Source organism: Passer domesticus, chromosome 6 (assembly GCF_036417665.1).
Source record: "Passer domesticus isolate bPasDom1 chromosome 6, bPasDom1.hap1, whole genome shotgun sequence".
Lineage (NCBI taxonomy): Eukaryota > Metazoa > Chordata > Aves > Passeriformes > Passeridae > Passer > Passer domesticus.
The window spans coordinates 7,293,020-7,313,260 of NC_087479.1; the positions used below are offsets into that span (position 1 = coordinate 7,293,020).

A 20,241-nucleotide genomic window follows, 5' to 3' on the forward strand; every position below is an offset into this window, starting at 1 on the left:
GTGACAGGACAAGGGGGGAAGGCTTCTAAGTGAAGGAGGGGCAGGGTTAGATGGGATATTGGAAAGAAATTCTTCCCTGGGAGGGTGGTGAGGTCCTGACACAGGGTGCCCAGAGAAGCTGTGGCTGCTCCATCCCTGGAAGTGTTCCAGGCCAGGCTGGACAGAGTTTACAGCAACCTGGGCTAGTGGAAGGTGTCCCTGTCCATGGCAGGGGGTTGGAATGAGATGATCTTTAAGGTCACTTCCAACCCAAACAATCCTGGGATTCTGTGATTGATTCTGCAGTGCCCTTGGGCACAGGCACAGCCAGGGCTCAGAGCACATCCCAAACAGTGAATGACCAGGCTTCTGGGAGGGCACCATCCCACAGCTTGTCCTGCTGGAAACCCACCACAAAAACACACAGGCACAGCACAGCTAATGAAAAATGGCTTTAGGAAACCTCTTGGCTCAGCAACAGAGGAAAGAATAAAATGCTAAATACATTTTTACATCTAGAATGGATGTTGCAGTCATTAAAATATATATATTCACAGTACAAACTCAGAGTTTTCTTGTAAAAGAAGACTTTCTTTTTTGAAACCTGATATTTTATTTAGTGGTGAGCTTCTCCCCTACCCCCCAAAAAGTTCATTTGGCAACAGAAATCAAACATCACTATGTTCCTGCAGAGGGGATCACACTGGATTTCCTCTCTGCTGCCATTTCTGACACCTTTTAAAACCACTCTCACACTGCCAAGGACTATCTCAGATTTTAAGTTCCAACTTCAACATTTCAGCAGGACCAGGAGCTACCCAGCTTTGCGCCTCAGCTCCGCTTTCCTCCTCCTCAGCCCCTGCAGCTCCTTCCTGAGGTGCTGCACAGCCTGCAGGATGTCCTGGCGCTGGGGATCATCCTCTGCCCTCTGGGTGTAGAGCAGGAAGTGTTTCACAGTCTGGGAGAGCAGCGTTTCGGGGTCCCCCCGGCCGAGGCGCAGCATCCTCTCGCAGGCGATGGCGTAGTTTTTGTGCCAGTTCACCGGGTGATGGGGATGGGAGTTGACAATTTCTTTGTATGACTATAAAAGAACAAAAAGAAAAGAAAAGAAAAAAAAAGAGAGAAGTTAGGGGCAGCAAATTAATTGAACAAAGTGGGAGCAACAGCTTTTAACAGTGCTTCAAAACTGCCTGGAAAGAAACAGATGCTATTTAGATGTCCAAGTCCAGAGCTGGAGTATTTCTGTAATTTGCTCTGTGTTTGCCATTCAGCAGCATGAATCAGAAATCCAAGGGGGGCTGAAACGTTTCCCTTCCAACAGCAGCTGTTTGTTTAGAAACATTACAGATGATGGTGATAACCCCACAGCACATTATGTGCTTCCCCCGGAGAGGTGTTACACCAAGCTGGGGGAAAAAGGAGATTTAACTGCCGCGCCTGCAAGACATTTACTCAATATTTCAGGAGATCAGGATGTCTTCCACAGGACTTAAGCAGTCTGTTGACTTGAGTGGGAATATTCATAAGCTCAACAGCAGGCATGTGCCCGGGAACTTTGCAGAACAGCAAAAATCACAGCAAAACGGGCAAGAATTAAGGAAACCATTTGTTGATTCTGTGCTGGAGTACGAAACACTGCTCCTCTCTGCTGACACACACTGATCACTTCATGCATCTGTTGGCATCTCAGGCAGTCCAGTATTTCCAGAGATACCTACACCAGCTTATGGGTGTTATTCTTTGGTGTGAAATGCAGCAGAATTAATTTGCAGTGAGAAGACTGTCGGATTTTACACTTGCTGGCTCAGACTGCACTGTGTAATGACAGAGGGGACAAGTGCATAGAGGGGACTTCAGGACAAGCAATCTCTTGGCATGGGTTTGGAGCCCAGCACAGACAACATAATTATAGCAAAAGCAGGGTGTTGACTGGTTTGCTGCTGGCATCCTCCATGACCAAGGGGCAAGCAGGAATGGATCAAATCCCTGAACAAATCTCTGTGAATCGGCTGTGCTCCCAGTTTGGATGAACAAGGGGAGTGAAGATTGCAGCGTGGAAACACTGTATTTCCATGGACTCTAGAAATGTAAAAGAAAAGGGGGTAAAAAAATTATGAGGGAGGCAAAAAAATTAGGATGCAGGGAGCACTCTTAACCCAAGCCAGGACTTACAGTGTATGCAAATGTGTAAAGCTGTGCTTTCATTTCTGCAGTCACACTGGCCGTTTCTGCGAGGTCAAAGATGAAGAAAGCTGTTTTCATCCTAGGAAAAGGAGAAAAACTTCCATGTGGTAACTGCTTCATGCAACCAGCTCCCATCACAGGGTTATACACAGCTTCAACACGTCCACATGGGACAGCAAAGCCATCAGTGACATAAATTTCTCTCCATAACCTATTTCCTCACCCTACACCCCAACTACCTTTGAGACACTTTGAGCAGAACCTTTTGGTGAACAAAACAGCCACTTTCCTGAAGGCTTTGCTGGCAGCCTTGCATGCTTCATCTCATCCTGCCAGCCTTTTCCTTCTAAAGCCTGGCACGTGCACACCCAATAAGGCCACGGCCCATCAAGCCGCCTGCTTTGGTGGGTGTTTCCACACCACTGAGCTGGCAGTGCCCACTGCCTGTTGGAAGAGAGCAAAGGAAAATTACCTGGCTTGCCACATCTCCTCATTGGCGACAGCTTCCCAGGAAGAGGGGCTGAAACTAAATGGGAATGGAAATAAAATTCAGCCATCAGATCCACGTCGCTGGGTTTCACCCACCACAACCCTTCCAGCCCAGCTACAGACACCCCAGGCAGAAGAAAACTTGTCATGAAGCCTGTGGCTCTGACAGCAGGCAATTCAGCTGATTCTCTGTGATTCAAAAAACTTTGTGCCTCTCTCTCCACAGAAGGAGACTCTGGCATATCAGGTGTTTCACAGCATCCCAGATCTCAGAGCCAGAGATGTTTTTTACCACCACAGGTCAGCCTATGACATTCAAACCTCTGGATGTCTCAATAATTTTAGATCCTGATCAAGTTTTAAGGTCAGAATTGTACCTCATATTTGACTAGAGATGTCCTTGCTGGTTTTCACACTCTTAAAAATCACAGATCATGGAATGGTTTGGGTTGGAAGAGACCTTAAAGATCATCTCATTCCAACTCCCTGCCATGAGCAGGGACACCTTCCACCATCCCAGGTTGCTCCAAGCCCTGTCCAAGCTGGCCAGGAACACTGCCAGGGATGGGGCAGCCCAGCTCTCTGGACTGTGCCAGCATCTCACCACCCTGACAGGGAAGAATTTCTCCCTGCTACCTCTCCAGAACACAAAATATTGAGATAATGGCTCTTGTTTGATTCCTTTAACACTGCAGTAGGTGTGGCAATGCTGCTGGCAGAAAATGATGAGCAGGAAGGAGCAGAGGCTCCTCTGCCTCGTACCTGCCATAGTCTTCAGTCCAGTTATAGAGATTCCTTGTGAGACGAATCCACTCTGCTGGGTCAAACACAGCCCCAGAAGGAACCAACTTTTCACACGTCCCCCAGGGCCACAGCGAGTGGCTCCTTCTCCACGTCGAGTCCCCTTCATGAAGACCTATGCAGACAAACACTTCCTTACTGCCAAAAAAACCAACAGAGAGAGCAATGGTGAAACCACCTCAGAGACCATGGGCTACCCCGTGTCCCTGAGCAAACCAAACCACACCTTTTGGGGCACCTTTTGGGGCACCTTTTGGGGCAGTCTGGAAAACAGAATTCCCATCTGCCCATCCTGAGCACATCCTGTCCCCTTCTCCTGGACCTCCCAAACAGGCCAGAAGCTGTAGGAGAAGCCCATTTCTGCCCACTGGCACCTGGCTGTGCTCCTGTGCCTCCCCAGCCTCGCAGGGCTCACCCCAGCTAGTCTAAATGCAGATGCTATTCTTATTCGTGTGAGTATCTAATCCTTTCTCCACTCTTACTAAGCTATTTTTATATGATGATTATTCCTGGAATACATTCATTCTATGCTAATCAGTTGGCCACAATGTTCACAAAGGAGAAGCAGCAGCAATTTGCTCTCCAACCATCGTCGTTCTGAGTACACAGGAATGTTCCTATTCTCTGTGATGAATTGTATTGACAACAACAACAAAAAAATCATCAGTAAACACTCTGCAGATCACCTTTTTTCCCTCTCCTTCCTAAAAACCAAACCAACCTCAAAACAACAGGCAATATTATATCCGGATGGAGTTACTTCTGCAGAGATATTTTGCTTTAATTGCAAAAATAATCTCGCCACCAGGGAGGAAGTCAGTGGAGAAAATTGGTCTTTTGGATGCAGTACCAAGCTGTTCCATAAACAATTTCAAGAGGAAAAAAAAAAAAAAGGTCAGAGATTTTAGGAAAGCTGTTACATATGAAAGAAATGCTTACTGTTTATTTACTTTGAGGAAACGATGGAGATTAAAGGCGAGTGTCCCGTCGGGTAATGCTCCTTCCACAGGATTCCACCGGTTCCCGGGAAAATAAACACCAGGTAAATGCTTTGCCAGCTTGGGTAAATACCACCCGTAAGTCATCATCTGGAATAGAAGCCATTGTCACCATCTGAACAGCCATCAGAAGATTTGCATCCAGAAGAAACGGTTTCTGCAGGAGCAATGACCATTTGGTCAGGGATGTCACCAACCACGTCAGCAGTGACACGAGACCAGGCTGGGTCACCACGGTTAAATAACAGCACCAGACTGGGTCACCATGGCCAGACTGGGTCACCATGGCCAGACTGGGCCACCATGGTCACACCACAGCACCAGACTGGGTCACCAGTGTCTTTTGATCACAGGTACATGGTCCTCACTCCACCATAAAACAGCCACTGCTGGTAAGACGCACAACAGGGATTTGGTTTGGTTAAACACCAAGAATTGGGTATGCAAAGCTGCAAAGACAGGTGTGAGGATGATGTGGCAGTGGAAGTGTGGGTGACCCATCCTGTAACTGTTTGTTTTCCCATTTCTCACTGAAAAAGGAATGTGCACATTCCATCCCAGGGTTACCCACAGTTCTTTAAAAAAAACATCAATTTTATTAATTTCCACATAATGAGTTTTAAAGAGACCTTCTCAAAGAACAACTGAACTTCTGCAGCTGATGTCTGAATCTGCCTTTCTAAACAGCACTTTCTGAACTTACCTCCTGGTCCACCAAGGTGACATCTGGCCTCATCCCCTCACAATAATGAAGGTAACGAAGAGCATTCCCAGGCAGGTCTCCTCTTAGCAGGATCACTGCTCCCGTTGGCATGGAGGACAGCACGTTCCTTGCAAACTTATCAATAACATAGTTGCTGCTCTGATCACAAGTGCTGAAGAGAACAGATGGAAAACAGAATCTTTAAACCAGGTATTTGCATGGCTTTGCAGAAATTCAGGACAATTTTATCAACGGGCACCCACAGGGGAAATCCACCCTGGTCAGGCTGGATCACAGAGTCATAGAATGGTTTAGGCTGGAAGGGACTTTAAAGAACATCTCACTCCACTCCTGCCATGGGCAGGGACACCTTCCACTGTCCCAGGTTGCTCCAGCCCCATCCAACCTGACCTTCAACTTCCAGGGATGGAGAGTGTCAACAACTGAATCACTACAACAACTTAATATCTCCATTTCCAGAGAAAATGAGATGCAGAAAGAAAGCATTTAAAGCACAGGCCCCTGCAGAAAGCACTACCCACTACAGTTCTGCCAAAATACACACTAACTGCACACTTTCACCTTAATTCTGATTTCTTTTTGGGCGAAATCTAAAAATGTATTAGATGGTACTGGAAGTGCCAGTACAACAATGGTTCCATAGAGTATTTGAAATCCTCCTCATCCTTTAATGTTTCCTTTAAGATGGAAAACCCCAAGTTTTTGTAGTGTCAGGCAGATGTTGGTTTACATGATCTAAGACTGGATCCTTTTCACTGAAGTTGTGTCCACATACTCCAGGTATGGATTCAGATGACACTTGAGGACAGGAGCTATGATTGGCTCACCTATGGACAAGCCTTTGGCAAAGGTGTGCCAAAAAAAGGATTCCTGAGGATGAAGTCTACACTTCCTTGGTCAGCCTGTACCTGAGCATCCTCATCAGGACACTGATTCTATCCAAGTGACTGCATAGGTTATGGGATAAGGAAGCCCAAAACTACAAATTTAAATCTACAAAAATGGGGAAAAAATCAGAAAAACCTTCAGGGCACAAGGTAGCCTGAAGGAAAGCAAGAGAAGTTTGGGCCACATAAATTCTGCAAACCTCCTTAGGAGAAAAAGCACAGATTTACAAGGGTTTTTTAGAAGTTAACATACCTACAGAGTTTTTTTCCCTCAACCTCTGTGACATCCTCATTTACAGCCTGGAGTTGGTGACTCTGAGGAGACCAAACCAGGGAGTTCTGGAGGCTGTGAGCATGTAAGCTTAGGTGAGGTGTGAAAAGTGCCCTTCCCACTCCCAGCCAAGCACAGAAACCCCAGCAGCACCCCAGGTCACCCTGCAAGGCGACACCGAGGGAACTCCTCACCTGTAATTTGCCCAAAGCTGAGAAGCCACGAGGGCAAGAGCAGGAAGCCACTCCAAGCCTGGCAGCAGCCAGGAGCCCTCCAGCACAGTGCCCCTCCCAAGGCTGGCCAGTGTGGCCAGCCCCAGCCCTGCCAGCACAGCCACCACAGCACTGCTCTGCAGCCAAAACCGCTCCACCTAGGAGAGAGAATCCCACAACTGGGGTGGGGTTGGAGGGCACCATAAAGATCATCCCATTCCACCCCCCATCCCACACCTTCCACTAGACCAGGTTGCTCCAAACCCTGTCCAACCTGCCCTTGGAGCTGTATTTTGGCACCTTCTGGAGTTTCAAGACAAGTGCCTGCTGCTGGTCAGGTGGTTTTAAGGTTTTGAATGTTTCTCTCAAAAATTAACATGCCACAGCTACTTTGGGAGTGCAACTTACCACGCCTAGAAACAGAGGCTTTGTAACATCCAAATTTGCTCTCCAAGCAAAGAAAAGGGAATAAAGGCAGAGCATTCCAGTGAAGAGCCAGATCACAGGTGATTTCTGCTGCTTTTTCCTATTTAAAAAAAAAAAAGTATCACTCCTGAGACATGATGGAAAACAAAGCAAAAATTATATGTGCTTGTACTTGCATACCCAAATGCATTTAACACAAGGAGCTGATGAGTCTTTCTTTACCTTTGCCATCTATGAAACTTCTGTTTTCAAAGCACAAAGCCATCAGCATTTCAGGAGTTTTAAGCTTGCCACCTACCAAGCCACAGGGTTAACCAGGAGTAAGGGATATTTTGCTCTTAATAATTGATGACCACAGCCAATTGCTGCAATTTCTGCAGCAGCAAGCAGAAGGCAAAACAAGCTGCCCATGCAGGCAGTAAGAAAAATGGGGAAAAAATGCACATTGAAGCAAATATTGTTCAACTTACAGCAGTGCTGTGCTCACACAGGCCACCAGTGCCAGGGCAAGGACAGGAAGGGAGAGCTCTGACTTCATCTGTGCCAGCTGGAAACTGTGGAGAAATTAAAGCATGGATTTGTAACCCCAAAATCTTCCCTGCACTCAATTATTGTGTCAGAAGAGACAGGGAATAAGCACAACAGAACATATTCCCATTCTGCTGGGATTGAGTCTACCAGAAATGGGACATGGGTGGGTTATATGGAAGAATTTTGAAGGGAAAATCACTGGGATGGAGGATTCAATGTTTCTCCTTCAGTGGGGAAGACAGAGGGCAGGATGCTGTCCCTGTGCTGGACAGACATGGCCCAGCTCTGGACAGGGTGAGGAAAGGAAGGACAGGAGCCACTCTGGCCCAAAGGACAGCAGCAGCAACAGGTGAAAGGCACAGCCAAGGTGTTACTCACAGCAGCATCTCCCCCATGCTGGATCCTGTCTCGGACTTGGCCTGAAATAAAAACAAAGGAAACCCATGAGGAACCCACACACTGACTGGGTATCACCAGGGCAAGGAAAATCTTCTCATTTTCTGTTTGCAAGAAAGGCAGCAGCCTCTGCTCAAGCCTTCACTGCAAGGTGTTGTCCCACATCCCTGTTTTAGGTGATGACACTGAGGGATTCACCCCCTGGATAAGCACTTCTTCAAGGTGCTGACAACTCATTATCCTGTGATTAGAGCATGTCATATGGTTTAACCATGATCTCTGCTGTATCATGGAATCATTTGGGTTGGAAAAGCTCTCTGAGGTCATTGAGTCCAACCACTCCCCCAGCACTGCCCAGGCCACCACTGACCCATGTCCCTAAGTGCCACATCCGCACAGCTTTCAAATCCCTACAGGAACAGGGACTCCACCACTTCCCAACTTCACAAATTTGTGGATGCTTTTTTTTCTTGTAGAGATATACAAATAGATCCTGGATCCTCCTAGCCTGGACTGGGGGACTCTGATCTCTGTCCCTAAAATCAGAGACAACAGAAGTCTGGGACAACGTGCTCCTGCAGGTCTTGTAGGCACTACCCTGGGTTATGTGATTAAACAGCAACACTGAGTTTGCAAAGCTGTCAATCCCATAACTTTCATCAGCACTTCATTCACATAAAAAAAAAAAAAAAAAAAGTCACACCAGCCCTTAAAAGCTTTGGAGCTGCCACTGGAATGGGCTGCCCAGGGCAGTGCTGGACTCTCCATCCCTGGGCAGCCTATTCCAATTCCTGACCATTCTTTCTGTGAATTTTTTTTTCCTAATATCCAACCTAAACCTTTCCCGCCACAACTTGAGGCCATGTTCTCTATCTCCATGATGCAATTATTTGCTGTGACATCTCCCCACATCCTGAACAAGCTCAATTCCTCCTTGCTTACCAGACTTGCTCCTGTCTCCTCTGCCCTGACAAATGCAGAGCTGTACAAAATCTTTGTGAGATAATGAGAATTTTTATTGCAGAGACCTGCAATCCATGGCACAGGTCTGGGGAAAAAGATATGCTGTGTGGAGGAGAGGAATTCCCTTCATTGCTGCTTGTTGGAAAAGTGGTGGCTACCAGATTAAAGATAAGGTGAACAGATTCAAGAGTTCTGAAAGGAATATTTAATCTCAGTAAAAATGGAATACCTAATTGCATCAGGATTTGATTAAAAAATAAGTGTTAGAGGATGGAGAGCCAGCTCACAGCTCCTGAAGCCCCACCTTGCTGGCAGCTGATGGCCCGGGACACATCCATCACAGAGATGACATTTCTGACCCATGGCTTACAGGTGGAACCCTCTCCAAAATATTTTCTGGGCTTTTTTTTTTGACCCTGCCTACCCTTAAAACAGAGCTATGGGATGTAGAAGCTGTCTGTCCATCCAGCAGTGCTCTGGCATTATCCCAACTGGCACCAGGACCAAGCACTTGGATTTGGCTGTATTTATTGCTCCTGCTTCAGACAAGTTCATCCTAAATGTGATTTGTGGTGCAGGATTACACACAGGCCATCCCTAAGCCTCCTGAACATCAACTTGAATTCATCACATTTGATGGAGAGAGGAGTTAAGGGATTTGCATGCCTTGGTACTGCTCTGCCCGGTGGAGGCTGATTCTCAGGAGACAGCTGGGAACAGGACAACAGGGGAAGTCTCACAAGTCCCTCAGAGGCTGGACCTGATCTCTGTAAGAGTTTTTGGGCAGATTTAGTGGCGGCAGCAGGAATTTTCATGTCTTTTGACACACATGCTACAGCCACACAGCTCTCTGAGAAGGGTGGAAGGGCACAGTGACAGTGATGCTGTGTCACACTGGCTGCATGAGAAGGGTGATTTCTGAGGATCTGGGGCTTCTGGACTCCAGGGAGGGACAGAACATGTAGACCACACCTTTTTAGTGTTTTGTGGGTTTTTTGGTTTGTTTTTTTTTTGTTTTGTTTTGTTTTGGTTTGGTTTTTTGTTTGTTTGTTTTTGTTTTTGTTTTTTGTTTTTTGTTTTTTTCCAGTGGTGTGATTTCCCAGCCCTCTGCTCTGAAAACTTGGAAGCAGGACAGACTCTGAAGTGATGGGCTGGTGATTTCCTTGGGGGGCCAGAGCCCAACATCCAAGTCAGGGCAGGAGGAGGAGAGGCAAACCCTACACTCTGAAAGCAACCACAGACTCTTCCCTCTCTTGGCAAGAGCAGAGACCTCAATAACTCAGATCAGATGTTCCTGAGAAGCCTCAAACCAACCATTCACTTAAATTCAACATTAGTAAGTTAAGAGGAATAATTTAGAGCCCTCAAACCAACCACTCACTTAAATTCAACATCAGTAAATTAAAGAGGAATAGCTTTTAAATGAAAACTGCTTGTGACCTCTTTAAATGTCTGAGTTAAAAATAGAAAAATAAGACAATATTCATCTTAAAAACACTATAAAATTGATGTCACAAACTCCCTCTGGCACAGTTTGTTCTTTGGGCTCCAACACACACAAGACACTCATACATCTCCCAGGAAATAATATGGCTCACCCCATAAGGCAATGAGAATTATCTCTTTGCTTTCCCAGCCATGTGATTCATTCCCAGAAAACCTGACAGGTCAGGAGGTCGAAATCCAAAACGAATGCTTAAAAAATGAAACATTTTCAATTTCCTTCCCCGCAAGCCCTCAATCGTCACAAACAGAACACTTCTGCTGTTGCATAAGTGAAAAGGAAGCAATTTAGGAAGTGACCCTTGTTTACCAGATTGAATGTCCCATATTCTTCCCTCAGAAAGTGGGTCAAAAATCCTTGAAAAGTCGTCTGGTCTCCCCATGTCCAGCGGGCTCGATTGAGGTAGGATGAAGCCGGCAGATAGAGATAAGGCAGCAATCCAGCCAAAAAGCATAAACCCAACTTCAGCAAATGGCCTAGGGACAATTCCTGCACCAAAATATGTCATATTGCATAACAATGTTTATTTTGGTTTAATCACGCTGGAACTTCAAGAACAGATAAAGAAAAAACATCAAATATATTTACACAGAGCTGATCTCTCAATTTATAGTAAGTCCCTACAAAATGCTATGTTAAACCTTACGATTTTGTGGATTACTAGGAAACTGCATCAAACTGATCTCCTTTGCATGGCAGGGTGAAATTTAAGTGAAGCAAATAATATTAGCTAGGACTCATGAGTATCATACTCATTGCATCTTTCACATTTAAATCATGGCATGACATGCATAGATGGCTGGAGCACTGCAAGGCTGAGATAACCCACTTTGCAGCGATTAAGAGTTGGCTGGTTTTCCATCTGGCAAAAAAAAAAAAACAACAAAAACACCCCACATAAATGCTGCTCTAGTACAACTGCACACATCATCACCATCATCAGGAGTCAGTTTTGCCATTTCCTTGATCGTGATTACGCTGGCTAAATTGGATAGGCCAACTTTTGGGGTGGGATTTTCGACACTGCCTAAGGGGTCAGGGAGACAAGACTTTCAAAGGGACTTCTGTGCCTAACTCCTTTAAGTGCTTTGGAAAATCCCACCCTAGAATATTGCACGCTTGCTTTGTCGTTAGCCACTGCCCTGTCAATCAAAGCACTTCCTCAGCATTTGGGGTTACTGGGAGTGATGATCTATGGAGCAGAGAAAGGAGCTTGATAATGATGGTGGTCAAAGCTCCTTCAGAAGAAAGGTGGCTCATTTGTACTTTAAAAAGGCAGTTTTCCATCCATTTCCATCTTATTCAGTGGTTTCCTGCAGCAGGCACTACTGGGCTGTGCAAAGTATTTCCCAGGATTATCATATTGGCACAGCATTGCCTTTGCTGGAAATCACAGAGGTCTCTCTGGACCTCCCTGCTCAAAAAAAAACCCCAAACAAACTACAAATATATTGCAGAAGTGATTCTTGATTGTGTTAATGGAAATACATGGCCAGAAAAGGGCGTTGCTGGGGATGCTGAAGAGATTTTGGATCAAGCTTGTCTGAATTGCATCACATTTCTTGCAGCTCATGTGCTTCACCCAGGCTTAGTTATGCCCTGTGCCACTCCTGAGAAGTGGCACACTTCTCAGGGTGGATGTGGCTTCTGCTGGTCACCACCAGGGAGCCAACACACAGCAACTCGTCTCCAGGGGAGCTGATGGCATGGGGAAGTCTGAGTTTTTACTTCCAACTATTATTTTAGCTCACAGGGTATTTGCAAACAGCTAGGGCAGAGCACTCCTGTGCCAGGGGACACCAGGGCGGGGGTCACAGATCACCAACATGAACAAAGACCTAAACTGTGATCAAAGAACCACAGAATGGCTTGGGTTGGAAGGGAACTTAGATATCATCTTGTTTTAACACCCTGCCATGGGCAGGGACACCTTCCACTGTCCCAGGCTGCTCCAAGCCCTGTCCAGCCTGGCCTTGGACACTTCCAGGGATCCAGGGGCAGCCAGAGCTTCTCTGGGCACCCTGGGCCAGGGCCTCCCCACCCTCACAGGGAAGAATTTCTTCCTAATATCTAAATCTAACCCTACCCCCTATCAGTTAAAGCCTCTTGTCCTATCACTCCATGCCCTTGTCAAAAGCCCCTCTTTAAACCACACCCCCTTGAGATCAATGGCTGTGGTGTCAGACTGTAACTTCAGTGGGCCATGATTAATCACATACATCAACTTAGAAGTGACCCAAGTCCTGAGGGAGAAGAAATAACCCCAGCCTTAGAAAAACAGAGGTGTGAGTGTGTAAATGTCTATAAATACATACCTTCTTTCTGAAAAGCTGTGTGAGAACCCAGGGCACAACACAAGCAACATAAAGCACTATGGTGTGCTGATTGCACAGACTGAGCCCACAGCAAAAGGCACCCCATTTAGAGATCTGGGAGGGAAAAAAAATAAAAATCACAATTACTATTTACAAGTTTTCAAAATCGTCCAGAGATCAAAAAGATTCAGCACAGCATCCTTAGAGGAGAAAGGCAAATACACCAGTGAGCAGTGGTCAGTTGCAACACAGAACTCAGGGGATTTTTTATTTGTTACAGGGAGATTTCAAGTGTTTAACAGAAAACATTCTTTAAGAAGTGTCCAGCTGAACAGCCATGCCTACATGCATACAGAGATCCTGTGCAGCATCATCATATCATAATGATGGGATGAGTCCAATTCCTGAACCCAGCTGCACAGGGGAGGCTGCCCAGCAGTTCACTCTGTGATTTTTCAGAAATGTTCTAAAATAAAGGCATTATCTAAATAAATATAATTTTCTGTAGCAGGAATGATTTTTTCCTCTTTGTTAGGCACAGAGGGCTAAAGTCAGGGCTGCACAAACTTCCTAAGCCAAAGGAATTAAAGATGACACCTCATTATTCTAAAACCTCAAGCCTGTTCCAGTGCCCAACCACCCTCTGGGGAAAGAACCTTTTTCTGATATCCACCCTAAACCTCCCCTGTTTGTTTCAGCCCCTGGTGAGGGTGCTGCATGAGATGCAAACACTTGCCCTGGTGTACTGATGGGATCACCTTGTAATTTTTAATTAAGTGCACAGCATTCCATGCTGGACACTGCCCTGCCATGGAAGCACCTTGCTGTAAGTTCAGAAAAACCTTTGTGGGTCTCAGAGCGGCCTGGAAGAGCTCAGAACCACCTCAGTCATTTTTTAAGTACATAGATGAGCTCCAATATGATGTCTGTATGACCATCTGATTTATGAAAAGCATTGCAAGCTTGCTGTTGGCAGCCTGGCTTCTTCCAGGCGTGGGATGCCAGACACTCCAAAAACCATTGGAACAAGCTCCTTAACTGCTTCTGAAAATCTAATTTTGAAAATCCCATTGGAAACTGGGCATGTGAAACATGGGAGAAAGCTGGAAAACGCCCAGCTCCGTGTCTGTGGAGTTCAGGTTGTGGGGATCTCGGGACGCTGCTCGTTAGAAAATAATAATAATTGTTAAAAAATCCAATGGTAAAACACAGTCTCTGTAGCCATTGATAAAACATGTTATTTGAGAACTCATGAAGCTGAGTAAACTACTACTGCAGACTCCTGAAATTCTAGCCTAGCCCGACAAAAATCCCTTTATTCACACAATTTACAGGAGTCACAGCAGGCAAGTCTGTCGGAGGAAAGGAGATCAGATGTTCGGGCAAACAAAAGTAGAAAGAACAAGACTGCTGAGCAAAAATATCATTTGGCTGACTAGTCTGCTTATAAAGTAGAAAATACAGCATGAAATTTAAAGTCTCTGTGTTTAACAATGCCATTATTTTAGGGGCACATTTAATTTCAAAAGAAAAAATGATTGAAAATTTGCTCGTTCCTGTTTTTGAGTTGGAACCTGGTTTCTGATTAGATGAAGTTTTCTGTACAATATACCCATTTACCCCCAAGAAAATTACCAATTCTTAAAACAAAACCTTGAACGCTCACAGCCTAGTTTGTGTCTTTGATGCAGGATGAACTAAAATGTTCAGACGGAAATTATTTTGATTTTTCTGCTTCCATCCTGTGAGTATTAAATAAATCAATCCCAAACCCATCCAACAGGTCCCAACTCAATCCTTAAGCAAAGTGGGCAGGGTTTTTTCAATGTTTGTCACTTTTGAACATCCAGGTAGGTCAGAGATGGACCCCACCCAGCACAGGTGCTGAAGCAAGACCCACACCTTGGCCTTTTTATTTAAACAAAACTAAATCAGCAGTTAGTGAACAGGAAATTAAACAAACAGGTGCAAACCAATTACGAAAAAAATAAAGAACTATTCACTTTGCTTGAGATGTTTTACCTTTGATCTCTCTTTTGCAGTGGATGCCTCCTCAAAATGAGCAGTGAGAGCCATCAGCAGCCCCACAAACAGATTGTTTAAGCTGAAAACCTCCGCCGTGATGGACCACTGCCATGTTAGACGGGAAAATGAAAACACCCCCGCAGCAAGGATTCCTCCAGCATATGAGCCAGAAAGCCTGCAAACACAGATAACATGAAATCTTCTTTTCCAACAAAAAAAAGCCTACTTTATTGTCCTTTTTTTATTTTTTTTTAAACCATACTGCAGCAGCAGAGAGTGCCACCCAGCACCCTGCCAAAATATTATATGGTTAAGATCTCCCTAATAATTTCTTTGCTAAGGATTGCCACTGGGAAGAGCAGAGCCTGTTTGCCAGCCACCCAGCACCAAAGAATTTGCTTCTTCTTGCCATGAAAAACTTCCAGGATTGAATTTGCTTCAGAAATCCTGATGAGGGAAGGCCCAGAGGGTGCAGGGAGCCAGGGAGTCATGGCTTTAATGGGATACTCCGGAGGAGATGCCAGCAAGGGTGCAGCCTTCAATTCATCCAGGAGCTGAATTAAGAATGGATTAGAGATATTCAGGATGGACAGCATTGGCAGGGCTTTCCTGGGTGGGGGTTTGCTGTCCTGGGGATTGCAGCACCCACAGTCCCAGCAGGGAGAGGTCAGGAGTGTGGGAAATGGGTGCCAGCTCCAGCAAGAGGGAGGGAGAGGGTGAAGCACCCACAGCTGGGATGGCTGTGAGCCCAAAGCTGGCCATCCCTGTGACTCCCAGATGGGATTATGGCACGTTCCCCACGGAGCTGCCTGCCCAGCTCAGCTGGATGCTGCAGCCAGCACAGGCAGCCCACGAGGTGGAATTCAGGAAACCCATTCCACCACAGTGCTCTTCCCACCCAGCCTCACTGGGAGCAGCTCTGCCTCTGCCTGTCTGGAAGCTCTCTCCTTTAGGAAGTCACCCTGAAAAGAGGCAGTGTAGGGCACCACAACATGCTCAACCAAGCTTTATCCAAAAATACAAATAGCTGTGGCTGTGGTCAAAGTTACACTCCAGAAATTCACTATTCCACTGTAAGACTCAGCTAGTCTCCACCACAAATTGGGTATTTTTCTAATTTCACCACAGACACAAACAGTTCCATTTAATCCTAACAATTCTAGCTGGTCTAAGCCAAAAAAATTATAAAATACCCAACTCTTCATTGAGCTACACGTGTGATTTCCACTTGAGGAAGCTCCTGATAGAGCTCTCTCTACAAGGGCCCCTCTGCTTGGTTTGCCAGAGTACCTGAAGGTATCTGGAAAATAGGACTAATGATTTTTATCTCCTTTGTGAAGTATTTTGAGATCTGCACCTGCGGGATGTAGCCAAAGGGTGAGAAGTATGGAGTTAACATTGGGAAAAAAGGAAACAATTCTGAGGTGTTCCAGGCCAGGGTCAAGGTGACAGCAAATTCAACATCAAGACTGTGGGAAGAAGTCTCAAAAAATCACCAGAACTGGAAAAAAAAAACAAAAACAACCAAAACTGAAGAAAAATACCAGGAAAGGGCAGCAGGACCATGTGTAATTAAAAACCAAGAGACCCCCAATACATAAATCCACTTCATAATGTTCCTGTTTTGACTAAACCACTTAAACAGTTCAAACTTTTAGTTAGAAAGAAACAACTCCATAAATCCCTTTGAAATTCTTGCAGGGAAATAAGGTAAAAAAAGGTGAAACAACTTTTCCAAAAATCTTCAGAAAAGCAGCACTTTAGGCAAACGTCCCAATCATTCACCAGTTCTCCTTGTCTTTCCCAGAAAAGACTCAAACATATCATGAGAGTTCAAATGAGATGAAAGAAATCCCATCCTCTTGACAAAAAGTCTCAAACCTGAGAGTTGAGTTTTATGAAACCAGGCTTAAGCAAAAGCCACTCAACCCAAAGCTTAAAGGCTTATCCCAGCTATGTGGGACACAGGACACCTCTGCTCACCAAGCAGAGCAGGGTCAGGAGCCCAAACTAAGCACAGCCCACAGACCTGCCTGTCCACAGAATCATGAAAACAATCATAGAACGGCTCAGGTGGGAAGGGAACTTAAAGGTCAGCCTGTTCTAACTTAACCCATGGGCAGGGACACCTTCCACTGTCCCAGGTTGCTCCAAGCTCTGTCCAGCCTGGCCTGGAACACTTCCAGGGATCCAGGGGCAGCCACAGCTGCTCTGGGCACCCTGTGCCAGGTCCTCCCCATCCTCACAGCCAGGAATTCCTTCCCATATCCCACCTAACCCTGCCCTCTGGCAGTGGGAATCCATTCCCCCTTGTCCTGTCACTTCAGGCCTTTGTCCAAGTCTCTCCTCATCTCTCTTGGAGCTCTTTTAGGTTTTGGAAGGAGCTCTAAGGTCTCCCTGGAATCTTCTCCAGGCTGAACAACTTTCCCAGGAAACTCATGGGAAAGCCAGGCTGCTGAGCCCCCTCTGTGACAGCCCATTTCATGCTCAGAGCACTAAGCTCCTCTAAGTACCACAGATGTCAAAAAACCAAAGGGGAACATGTTGCATTCCTGAAAAACATCAAGAAAACAGCTTTGGGAAGTGCAAGCTTCCCAAGACCAAGAGACCAAGTTTTTCTGCAGGGTCTGTTACCAGCAATGGAAATGATGGGTTTGTGAGTTTGCTGATTCAGAGGGAGACTCTCAGAAGTGGAAGCAATCAGAGCAGGTATCTCCAGAGGAGGATGAAGAGCACCTGGCAGAAGAAACGCAACAATCCACAGTGCAAAGTAGCACCAGCAGGACAAACAGAAATTAATCCCAGGCAATTGTCAGCATGATTTTGGGATAAATTAAATCAATCCTGCCCTGCAGCTGGGGTAATGTGGTTCTCCAGCTCATTTTGATCAACATGAGGGTCTCCATGCTCCTCCGCCTCTGCAGCCTCTTGGAACTCTCCAGCACAGAGTGACAATGTGCCACATTTCTGCTGCCTCAGAGCCAAGATGACCTCAAATGCACACCCTGTCCAAGGAAGTGATAAAAAACCTCAGGCATGGAAAGCTCAGCCACCTACACCACTCTGGACCAAAGACCAACCTAAAGGTGGAAAATACACTGATGTGTGTTCAGTGATGGAAGGCAAAGGGAGATCAAAGAACTCTCCAGAAAAGGCACAAAACCTAGAGTAAAACAGATTGGAAAAACTGAAAAAGCAAAGGGATGGGGCAGAGCTTTGAAACTCAGGTCAAGAAACCCAAGGCCAAGATTTTTTTTCCCCCATCCCTGGAAGTGCTCCATACCAGGCTGGATGGGGATTTGAGCAGCCTGGTCTAGTGAGAGGTGTCCCTACCTATGGCAGGGGGTTGGAATGGGATGAGCTTTAAGATCCTTTCCAACCCAAACCATCCTGGGATTCTGTAATTCTCTAAAAAGCACCAAAAAAATTGCAAAGGAGTGCAGTGCAATCTACAACTGGAGATGTTGGTGACATGTTACACAAGGAAGCAGGACATTAGGGAGCCAGAAGATAATGGCTGCCTTAATTACAGGCAGAGAATTCTTGTGGTTAAGACAGAGTATTTTGTGGAAGAAGGTTAATTCAAGAGCTCAAGGAGACCTCCCATAAGCCCACAAGAGCACAGCAACCCAGTGGCCAATGTGGAGACAGAGGGAACAGGAGGAAGAGGCCATTTGTATGGAAGTTAAGAAGTTCTTCATGGCACGTGGTTACTTGTCTCACCAAAATCAACACCAGGCCTGCCAGTGACAATGCACATATTTCCTGCAGTGAAATATTTGGACAACAAGGAACAATATTGGACAAGAAGGAAGCACAGAGCCCTTGGGCTCAGTCACCCTGCCTGGAGCCTCACACTCTGCAATCTGCACTGGCTGGAGGATTCCCACCTGTGCCATGGTTGGGAGAAAGAAACATTTGGGGTTTTTTCCTGAAAATACCTTCCAGTTGCTTAACCTGTCTTTCCTCTGGACAGCAGATCAGGACTGCAGAGCAGACAGCAGCAGAGAATTATCCTCACTCAACTTCTACTTGTGCTTCTGTCTTTAAACACATTTTTCAAAGAGAGCTGAGGTGCTACAAAACATGGCAAAGACACCCAGCAGCTGAATCCTCAACTGGCCTCATGGAAAAGCAACATCTCAGGAGAGCTTTATCCCAATATTTTGGGGAGCAGGGAGGGTAGATGGCTCCTCCCCCAAATCCAGCTTGTTTCCCCAGTCTTGGGCCCAGTACGAGAAAGAACAGCCTCAGCACCAGAGCCAACTCACGGAAGAAGAAAAGAATCTAAGCCATGGCAAAATTGGGGAAAGTCTTCATGACCATCATCTAAAAACACACTCAGAAAGGACAGAAAGAGTCAGCAAAGGAGAGGTCACACAGTCCTTTCTAAGAAGTATTTTCCCATGGCATCCCTAAACATAAAACATCCCTTTTCCCTTAGGAAAAGACTAAAAAAATAAATTATGATTTTGTTTTCTTTTTCAAGCATGCAAGTGAAAGAATGTGCTGCTGAGCCTCAGCTCCAAGGATGCAGCCAGCAGGAATTTGCCTTAATCAGGACTATTTTAGCTACAAGTTTTTAATTAAGAGTTTGCAGGAACATTTGGGAAAACTGAAATTAAATATATTAACCCGGGGTTTTTTTTTCAAGTATAGTTTTTAGCTTCTTATTTGTTGACAATCACTAAAACACGCAAGACTGCAATTTAAAATTTAGCCTTTCTTTTAAGTTTAGTAAAATTTTCCTTTAGCCAAGGTTACAAGTCATATGCCTTTAACAAAAAATTCCACCAGCATCTTTACTTTTTATTTATAAAATAAACAGTAGACATTCTCTATTTAATAATTCCCCAAAACGTATTAAATGATCGGCATAAAGCTACACATGGATGGGAACTGGAATTTAATTAAAATGTTTCCGTTAAATGCAATCTTCAGTGCACTGGATTCATTAAGAAAAGTAAGATAATGGGAATGGTTTATATTTGAAGCTGATGTATTTAACACTGGCAACACCTATCTGTACCTAGTGAAATAAGCTGATTATTTCTGCCTTCTTTTCCCTCCAGAACTTTATAGGCAGGAGATCTTAGCCTTGCATCTTTCATTTATTTTTTTTTAGGGAGTAGAATAATAAAAAACTCTCCTTATTTTTAAAATCTCCCCTAATTAACTAAATAATGGATTTTAAAAAAAAATTCTGTCTGTCCCTGCACCTGCAGATGATGACCTTGATGTCAGTGGTTCCCTGTTCACTTCCACAGACTCCAGGTACATCACCAGCAACTTCTGTCTCTTTGCAGCAGCAAAGATACATTCCTTCAATGTATTTTTATTTCAAGGCAGTGCACTAAAGAGTTAACATTTTGGATTTAAGAGGTTTGCTTGTTAATCAATCAATTTAAAAGAAAACAACTATTTTTTTGATGAGGCCAAACAGAAAAGGACGTAGAAGACTCAACAACCAAGCTTCCCACTGATAAATTGTAAGTGTGCATGAGCATTGGCGCTGAAATAGAAGAATTATTTAAAA

At 45.2% G+C, this 20,241-nt stretch overlaps 1 protein-coding gene across 5 annotated transcripts in view; it reads right to left on the reverse strand.

Moving 5' to 3' along the window:
* Nucleotides 1-418: 418 nt before the first annotated feature.
* Nucleotides 419-20,241, reverse strand: part of TMEM260 (transmembrane protein 260) — a 32,915-nt gene continuing 13,092 nt past the window's right edge. For 2 of the 5 annotated variants that reach the window (XM_064423033.1, XM_064423031.1), the window contains exons 4-16: nt 14,703-14,880; nt 12,681-12,794; nt 10,675-10,854; nt 7,881-7,921; nt 7,442-7,525; nt 6,954-7,071; nt 6,528-6,703; nt 5,155-5,326; nt 4,393-4,541; nt 3,415-3,591; nt 2,636-2,689; nt 2,152-2,242; nt 1,580-2,058 (exon numbers count right to left, since the gene is read on the reverse strand). In XM_064423033.1, the coding sequence (XP_064279103.1) occupies nt 1,741-2,058; nt 2,152-2,242; nt 2,636-2,689; nt 3,415-3,591; nt 4,393-4,541; nt 5,155-5,326; nt 6,528-6,703; nt 6,954-7,071; nt 7,442-7,525; nt 7,881-7,921; nt 10,675-10,854; nt 12,681-12,794; nt 14,703-14,880 (1,852 nt within the window). In that variant the 3' untranslated portion in view covers nt 1,580-1,740. Of the gene's footprint in view, nt 1,061-1,579; nt 2,059-2,151; nt 2,243-2,635; nt 2,690-3,414; nt 3,592-4,392; nt 4,542-5,154; nt 5,327-6,527; nt 6,704-6,953; nt 7,072-7,441; nt 7,526-7,880; nt 7,922-10,674; nt 10,855-12,680; nt 12,795-14,702; nt 14,881-20,241 lie in introns of those variants that run through there. The other 3 variants (XR_010364111.1, XM_064423032.1, XR_010364112.1) reach the window with 3 other exon arrangements.